The sequence below is a fragment of the Salvia splendens genome, chromosome 4 (assembly GCF_004379255.2).
Source record: "Salvia splendens isolate huo1 chromosome 4, SspV2, whole genome shotgun sequence".
NCBI lineage: Eukaryota > Viridiplantae > Streptophyta > Magnoliopsida > Lamiales > Lamiaceae > Salvia > Salvia splendens.
Window position 1 is genome coordinate 34,579,801 of NC_056035.1, and position 9,597 is coordinate 34,589,397.

Consider the following 9,597-nt stretch of genomic DNA (forward strand, 5'->3'; position numbering starts at 1 on the left):
TGTGTTATTGCATTAAAATTACTTATATCAATTTGTTTTTTCAAATACTTTAATGGTGGACATATATGAGGAACAAAGATGTAGGAGCACAAACGTGAAATTATAAAGTCCAAAAGCATTATTCGCATAGTAGCAACTGTGTGTGTGGAAAAGACAAGATTAGAGATTTTTAATTTCCATGCAACACAGACAGACATGAGAGCAAAAATTCTCCATGAAGACGAACATTCTCCCTATCAAATCTTCAACCAACATTTTCATACACGAAAATCCAACCACAAAGGCTCATCAATATATTGTAGCCTTTCTGGCCAAACACCAACAGGCACCAATGGATTCAGAGGATTTTATTCACACAACGTCGTCCCCTGGGCCGTTCGTCCGCTTCTTCTCCCTCCAGTTCTCTCCCCACACTTTCGCAGCAGCAACCGCCCGCTCTCTGTCCAGGTCCCGGTTCTTCGGAGTCTCTCTTGTTCGAACGCCACTGGCAGGGCTCCCCCATTGAGAATCAGAGCGGTCCGGTTCGTCCACACCCCATCTCCGGCCTGACCCGCCCCCTGTGTCGATCCTCCCCAACTCTGCACCTGCATTTAAGTCTCCAACCGAGTCTTTCATCCTGAAATTGGGAGAGTTCTTGTGTGCAGAAGGTGATCCGTAGTGGCCTCCTCGCCCCACATCTTCCAGGCTGTCGGCATCAGATATATTCCTGCGCACATCCCTGTGCCTTGGCGTACCCGAGCCCCCTCTGCTCTGGGAGCCGGGTGCGTTGGGGTCATAACTCTGTGAGGCCAAATATGTTAAAGCAGTAACAACATCACCGATTAGAGGCCTCGTGGCTGCTTGCTCTTGCAAGCACATGGCCGCCACTGCTAGTGCCTGATAGAGACCACGCATAGGGTAACGGCCTTGCAGTAGAGGATCTGCCATTTTCGGAAACTTTCTTCGGTCCTTGAATAGCGGTCTCGCCTGCGTCCATTTCAAGATGAGAATCAAGTACAAAGGAATATATTGCGCACAGAAAATGAAATCTGAATCACATACCCATGCGACGAGATTCTGCTCCCCCGCACTTCTCATGTTGTCGATAGCCTTACGACCAGTGATGATTTCGAGAAAGACAACTCCAAAACTGTAGACATCAGATTTTAGGGTGAGCTGACCAGTCATAGCGTACTCCGGGGCACAATAACCATATGTCCCCATCACCCTCGTAGAGACGTGGGTTTTGTCCCCAACGGGGCCCAGTTTCGCAAGCCCAAAATCCGACAACTTTGGGAAGTAACCCTCATCAAGAAGAATGTTAGAAGATTTTAGGTCTCTGTAAATGACAGGTGGATTCGCTTTGTCATGCAAGTATTCTAATCCCTTTGCTGCACCGGCAGCTATCTTCATCCTTGTATTCCAGTCCAAAGGTTCTTTATCCGGCGGAACATCTATACAGATATATTGTAATGAACAAGTTTAGCAGATTGAAAAGACGATTGACAACAAATGTGAGAAAACGAGACACAAAGTAACACACCAAGTCTGAAATCATTGTTTCATTTAAGAAACAATCAAGGACACATTTTCAACAAGTAAAGAGTTCTCCATTCCAATCGACATAGTTCAAGCATGTTAATATTTGGTACGTCTTCACCAGTTACAGGTTATTACATTTCTTTTCACATCGCATAGAATGTTTTGTAATTGAGATAACAGGAAGACCTTGGTGTAGTTCACTGTTACTGTGTCTCTATTCTTAGTCAAGAATAACAGCATAAAACACAACAAACTAGCTGCCTGAAATCTATATATCAGTGAGGTCCAAATGCTATAGTTCTACCTTCTTTTGATCTAATACGTACTATTGTTCGTAGAATAATATTTTGTGTACTGCATGATGTTCAAACATAATGTTCTAACACTTTATAGTCAATAGTCAATTATAAATATTTTATACAAAAATAACAACCTAACTCGTGTAATTGAATTGCTAGAAACTATATCAGGTAATTGAATTGTTAGAAACTATATCAGCTGAGGTCCAAATGTTACATGAAGAAGTCACGGAAAGTTGCCAACCAACTCAAGTACATATTATGTATAGTCATGTTCCGTGATGATGCTATGATTCAGAATAGACTACTAGTACAGATCTTCCACTCCAATATTTTAACAGATATTTAAATGTTGAAGTCTCGCTTTTGACATATTAAAAACCCAAAAGATTATGGTCTTAGTCTGGCATATGAACTCTCATATGATGGGACAAACTACAGCATGTATTCGTAACAAAAAGGTAGGGCATGAGAAAAACAATTCTATGAACAAACAAGCTCAAGAAACTGGCTAAAGATTTGTAACCATATTCATATCTAAAGTTGATCACAAGTGTAGACAACTATTGATATATGCAAATAACTATGCTGTGCAGGGACTGGGAGACTTGCATTTCATTTGGGCTGAGATAAATTCAAATTCTTAGTATCTGGGACTGGGAGACTTGCATTTAACAATACATTCCACTCTTAGCAATTAGCAAAATCAAGAGAAAGCATGATATTTCATACTAGTTCTTTACTAGAAAGGGAAATCAAGAGCTTATTATAATGGTTTTAGCAAAATTCTGACAGTATTAGCCAAGATGAATTTATATTTTATTGGAGCATAATATTTTATTGATTACAAACCTAAAGTTGGATAAGATCTTCAGTCCTAAATAAAAGAAATTGTCAGACGATATCGAATTTGATTTGGAGAGCTCATTTGTACACTAATTAGGGTAAAGAAGCAAGAATCTTAAAAAAGTGTATGTTAGTTTCAAACTTAACCCCTTCTTTTCAAAATAGTCAACCAAATTAGCTAGATGAGTCGTTCCCAACTTCCTACCTACTTGCCACCCCTGTCTGTATTCTCCTAAGTGTCATAAAATCTTAAAGCTACAACAAGTCAAATTCATGTGATACTAAGAAATAGCCTTTCTTTCTAAGAGAATGCTATGAATAAATTTAAGCATGTGGAACAGCATAACAAAAATAAGTACTAAGGATAGTATCCAAACTAGTCTACTGTAAAGAGTATGTTACAAATATAAGATGCGGGTGCGGCTATTATACCAATCAGATAAAAATATGAAGAAATTACAACCCCAGATGGAATGGTTATAATAATTTTATGATTACTCAAGTTGCTGCATTAGGGGCAGTCAAGCTATGTCTGCCAATGAATTTTCTCAGTGATCAAAAGCTAATTAGTGAGGCACTAGGATTATAAGATTGCTTAGGACATAATTAAGATAATGAAAGAGCCTGTAACGTGATGAACCCCTATGTTAAGTATGGAGGTGGTCATATGAACTATTTTCTGAACCAAGCTTGTTCAGCAATCGTAATCTAATTAGGGAACCAGTAGACAGTATTACAAATAAAATATCTTCTTTCCCAACCTAATACCCCATATGAGAAACATTCATAGAAAATGCAAGTTATGTTCCATAGTTTTGATGCAGCTACTTAGGAAAAAATCAGACACATAGCTAGAAGGAAAGTCAATGAATATTTGATAGATTCCAAGACATTAATCTGGGATCCAGAGTTCTCTTTATTTGGAGTAGCAAAAATTCTCCAGCAACAATTGTCCAAGCAAAACAATGCTAAAACTAAAAAAGGATATCAAGCTCTTGTGTCAATTTTATAACATTGTGATAATTTTAACAAATCTATGCACTAATCTAACTCCAAATTATAAAAGATTTTTCGCATAGTAACTAACCATGTAAATGGTCCTCCAGCGATCCCAATGGCATGTATTCATATACTAGCAGACGTTGGTCACCATCAGCACAATACCCTATCAAGTTGACAAAATTTGGATGATGCAAGAGGCTAAGCATGAGAACCTCCACCAAAAACTCCCGATTCCCTTGAAGGCCATTCCGATCAAGCTGTTTAACTGCAACAGCCTGTACAAGATAACTATGTGTCATAGACCACAAAGCAAGAACACATAACACATGTCAAATTCAATTATATATACAACAAAGGTAGCCAACCTGTCCTGTGCTTTCTAGTCGACCTTTGTAAACACGTCCAAACCCACCTTCACCCAGCAAGGACTCTGGTCTAAAGTTCTTTGTTGCTGCAGCAAGTTCACGAAATGTGAATATTTGTGCAGCTATATTTGGCTCTTTCGGAATTGTCATTTCTTTCTTAGAATCGTTACCAGTCCGAAGTCTTGGTTTATCTGTGGAATATTAAAATATTCATTTAATACACCTGATACGTCTGTAAAAAATAATCAAGAATGTAATTTCTCATAATTTATCCACAGCTTATCACATTGCTCCAATGAATAGGTCATCTGCACCACTCATTCTACCTTCTACACTATAGATGATTACAGATTCATTCTTTCAAATGCCACTAACAATTTCTCCCAAAACACAGCAACAATAATCACATTCACAACAATTCTCGACCCAATTTCACCCAGATCACCAAGAACACCATAATCCACAGATCAAGAAACCCAAATCATAAATTTTTTCAAATGAACAAAAACCCCTCACACCAACCATCACAGAATTGAAAATTCAACAAAAAAAAAGGCTATTGCAGTGCTCAATTCAAATTACCTGAATTCACTCTATTTACATTAGAATTGGTCTGAGCTGCTGAACCCTCTTTAACAGAATCCTTCTTTGACACTTCTTTGACTCCATTGCTACTACTATTTACTTCTGTCTTCGATGATCCGAAGCAGGAAAAACAACCCATTTTTCGACCCACTCCGCAAAAACACTCTTCAGCTACTCAATATACATATATATATCACGAATTTCGACCGTCACAAGCGTGTTCCTATCCATTCAAAGCAGCCCATCTCGTCAAAATTCGATTCTTGAAAACTTTTGATAGGGTATTCCGGCCATGAGCAGCAGCTCATCCCAACCCCAATATTTTCGAGAGCAGAGATCAGCTAATATCTGTGCTGAGGTAAAAGCAGATCAACAAATCGAAGAAAATCTTGATTGTTCAAGAGAAAGTTAAAGAAAGGGATGAAAAAGTTAAAGAAACGGAAAAAGGAGAAAAAATTGCAACTAATATGTTGGAATAATTTTCATTCATGAAATGGTGTGAATGGTGAAAGTCAAAAAGGAAGGTGTTTGTAATCTTCTTTTGGGGTAAAATTTAAATCTTTGAAAGAGCAAAATTAGGGGATTTTTCTTAATTAATCTTCTTTTAATTGTTGCAGTGCTTAATAAGTGTGTGGCTAACAATGTTTTACTAGTAAATCTTGTGCTTTATGTTCTAATAATCTGATGTTAATACTCTATTTTTTCACTTTATATTTTACTAATTTAAAATGAAAATGTCTGATTTACAGTCAAATTTATTAATAGTATATAGAGAAAATATTTTATAACAAATGTTAAACTAAAATATTTGGCCACCGCCGTCCGACACAAAGTTGACCCTTTTTTCTTCGGAGTAAAAAATAATTAATTAAATTAAAGACTTTTTGTTATTAACTTATCTTTGATTCAACTGTGGGACCGGCCATCACTTACATGCTTAACACATGGGGAATTTAGAGGTGAAAATATTTATAAAATACAGTAATTGTAGAATACTTGTGTATTATTTGTATTTGTGGTTGAAATCTTCTGATAGTTAAAAATTAAATGATCACTCATGAGTATTTCGAGTGTTTGATGACTGTAGTTTTTGTCTTGTTATATAAGTAAAATAAGTAGAAATAGTGATGCTAAACAGCCAAGTGTACATGGCTCCTTACTCAATTTTTAATTATTGGAGTACTAATAAAATTATTAAAACAGAACAATTGGTAAAATATAATAGAAATAATTAATATTCATAATCTATATCCGGCATTGATGGGAAATGATAATAAGATATATTTAAAAGTATTAGAATAATTAAAATTATAATTTAATATTACTATTTTTACTAATATTTATTAAAATAATTTTGTTTGACAAGTCAGAATAGTTTTATTGAAATAAATTAGGTTTGATAGTACAACTATATAATATAATACTACAATATTTTCAGTATTTTAAATTTTCGAATTTTGTCAATGTCGTTTTACTTGGTTAATTAGTACAAGGAGTATTGAGTAATGTGTCACGTCGATGTTTCATGTAGAGACATGGCATAAGTACAAAACAAATAACTCATTGGAATAAATATTTGGATTTTAGACGTAGTGAAGTATCGTTATCGTAAAATTGATAAAAGTCCCCCTCGATTTTATTTTTTTTGTAAAAGTCTGTCAAATTCTTATTTTTCATAAGAGATAACAATGGTAAAATTGATATATATATATATATATATATATATAGGTGCATTATATGTTAGGGTTTTGTATACTAGAAATCACATTTCGAGTGATTGGATACTGTAAAACTCTAATGGTTATTTTCCAATAAATGCAACAGATTATTTTTGTCATAATGTTGTTATGTTTTACATTTAATGGTTGTTTATTACATATTTAAATGTATGAGCAAACGTAACAAAGTCTAAGTCTTTATTTTAGTAGACCGGTTGTGGGCGTCGTCCAATTTAAGGTAACACGGTCAGTTCTAAACAAAGAAAAATAAGAATTTCACAACCTAGATAGGCCTAGACTACCTATCGCGAAAGGTTGCAATGTCAGTCCGATTATTTCTAAACCTTATTGAAATAAGATGACGTTGGTGTGGTATAGCACTGAATGGATCTAACAGCAAGACGAGTCTTTATGCTATCTACTGAAAGACGAGGTCTTGAAAATTAATTTCTTAATCAATGTACGTTAGCATTGAGTATACGATATTGAGGATCCACTACTTTGACTTACCAAAGGTGTGGGTTTTTCGTAACCCAACGATCCAGGTATATTGGGTAGTGGTGATCATTATCTAGAGGTGCTAGGATTGCTATTATGTTGAAACGTGCGCGAGGAGAGTCTCGTTTGATAACATCCACAAGAGAAGCTCGAAACGAGGTTTTATTATTCGGAACCTAGCTAGTTGGAGTTTGATTACTCTATGAATAATAAATAAGAGTTTCTTGCTAAGTCCACTCTTGGAATTCGAAATATGTTAATTAATTAAGTCTATAGCAGACATTAATTAATTAATGGATGTTTCCATCTTAAGTGCGGGAAATGAATCAAATGCAATTAAAGGAAACCCGGAATACTTGTAATTTTGGATTTGGAAGGCAGTGCAATATTACTTCTGTAGTGGTTGCTCGTAATATTCCAATATAAGCTTATATTAAATCGTGGGTTCAATTTAATTAGTAAAAAGCTAATTGGGTGAGGCTTGTTCCAAATTCTTCCTTAGATCCCTGACTGGGCCCAATATGTGACTTATATAAATAGGAGAATAAATGAGACAGAAAACATAACAATTTATTATCAAAATTTTCGTCTCCCTCTAAAGAGAGAGCTCGAAATTTGTGCCTCCTCAGTGAGCTGAGTTCTGTCTTTCATTATTCGAGTCCTAGTACGTTGGTGAGATTTGCCCACACAAATATCAGCGTATAGTCCGGGACACCAGTCAGAAGATCCGAGGTCTTGTATTGAAGATCTTCACGTGGAGACAGAGCAAGCCATCAGCAAGCCATCATCGATTCTTGATTGAATCAACAAGGTAAATTGGCTAATTCCGTAGTAAGCATGTTTTAGGGATTTTATGTGCTAAAGCATGTTTTAATTCAAGTTATGAGCATGATACATGTGATAATTACGCGAATAGATTTTGTCTAAATAATCTGCTAAATAGATCAAATTCATGTGATCCGTTTTGCGCGCACGCTTCCGCTGCCAGCCCCTTCAGTTGGTATCAGAGCCAGTCTTTGGCTCTGATTATTTGGATTTAAATTTCGCGAAATTCATGTATGCATGTGTTATTTGATTGCTGATAAGGCTAATTTCATGCATAGGTCTAGGGCTTTAATTCGTGAAATTTCTGGGTCTAACGCACGTTTTAAGCCAGGTGTGTGAAGATTTTTCGCCAGGTCCAGGAAAGGAGGAGGAGAGTTGCGTGGACCTAGGAAATAGGCACATGAGTGGACATTATGCGGAAAATTGCTTGAAGGAGGAAACCTAGGAGTTGAAGGGTAGAATAGAGATTTCTACGAAGACTCTAGAAGGCTATGTCCGCATCTATAAAAGGGAGAAGCATGCACGTTGGAGGGATCTTCTCGGTTGGAGGCCTCGCTAACAACCTGTAGCTTAGTTCACTTTTCACACACTTGGGTTCTTTTCGTGGGGAGATTCAGGGTTCGCACCGGGGTTCATGTTTAGTTTTCTTTGAAGCTATTGTGGGTTGTAACACCGTCCTTCCGTGGAGCGAAGAAACAATTTAATTTCTGCTTTCATACTTTCCTGATTACGCCGAGCTTCGCTGTTCGAAGCTCAGAGCTCTATTTGTTTGTTTTGCCGAATATTCTCTAATTTTAATGCAAGTTTGATTTTCTGTTACGTTGATATTCGGAATTTTGGAGTTGGATTGTTCGAGTTGGATGCGTTTCGCAGTTGTTGTCTGAATTTATGCAGGTTCACTGTTGGATCTGGAAAAATCGGAGTCTGTTTGTGGATAAATCGGAGGGTTGAGTTCGCTGGAGTTGTGGAGTTGTTTGTGGTTGTTTGAATTCGGAGTTGATCGGAGCAGATCTGTGAAAACCGGAGTTATGGAGTCGGTTGTGTCTGTTGTTGGGTTCGGATCGCTTAGATCCGGAGTGGATTAAGCATCCGACGTGAATCTGAGCAAGATTGATTTAATTTCATGCCTAGTTTACGTGTTTTCATTTCATTTCGCCTAGTTTACGTAGATCTGATGTATTTCCGGTTCATAGCAAGTTTCCGGCATCCAAATCTTTATATTCTGTTCGAATCTAGATATATGCTCTGTTTTCTCCATTTGCGTTCTTGAATTGGTAAGGAAATTGCATGTCGTTGTTAGTTGGAGCATGAGTTTGTTATTTGCAGCTATAGCCGTACTTGCTATAATTGGAGTCATGGTCCCCGCTGTTTTATTCTCCCTGTCTGGTCTTAATTAGTTAGTCGTCTACTCCATCCAGGAAGCAAAATGTGTCTCTCAGTATTGAAGTCTGATTCTATTACATGTTCTGTGTCCTAGGTCTAGCATTTACATTTCGTGTCTAGGTCTAGAAGTAGTTAAAATTCTCAACCCTTTTGCGTGGCAGCAGCCGCTTGTTTCCAGAGTCTCTAAGCACTACTTCACGAATCCATCTTCTTGGGATCGACCCCGCTTCCCTATACTAATTCATAGTATTCGGGTTGAGGGATTTAATATTTTTTTGAAGGGGAGTCGAGTGTGTCCAACGATAAAAATACTCCGTGTTCTCTTGAGTTCCTGGACCTGGTGATCCAGTGGATTTAAGGAGCGTGGTGTCTTGACCAAGCACTTGCATTAGTTTTCTCTGTGCACACTTGCTTACTCCGTAATACACAAACACAACGTGTTTGCCCTTCAAATGGCGCCGTTGCCGGGGATGGATGGCGTGCTTTTGTTAAGTGTTCAGAGTCTGTGGTGTAAATAGTTTTGATTTATTTTCTTTCTCTTTTATTTGTAGTTTA

At 37.1% G+C, this 9,597-nt stretch overlaps 1 protein-coding gene across 1 annotated transcript; it reads right to left on the minus strand.

The window, feature by feature from the left end:
• Positions 1 to 100: 100 nt before the first annotated feature.
• Positions 101 to 5,122, minus strand: LOC121799617 (serine/threonine-protein kinase PBL27-like). The gene is made up of 5 exons (XM_042199032.1): positions 4,616 to 5,122; positions 4,034 to 4,224; positions 3,754 to 3,943; positions 1,042 to 1,433; positions 101 to 966 (listed from the first exon to the last, which is right to left on the minus strand). Exons 1-5 carry the CDS (start codon positions 4,755 to 4,757, stop codon positions 352 to 354), a joined length of 1,530 nt encoding a protein of 509 aa, XP_042054966.1. The 5' UTR covers positions 4,758 to 5,122; the 3' UTR covers positions 101 to 351.
• Positions 5,123 to 9,597: the final 4,475 nt, after the last annotated feature.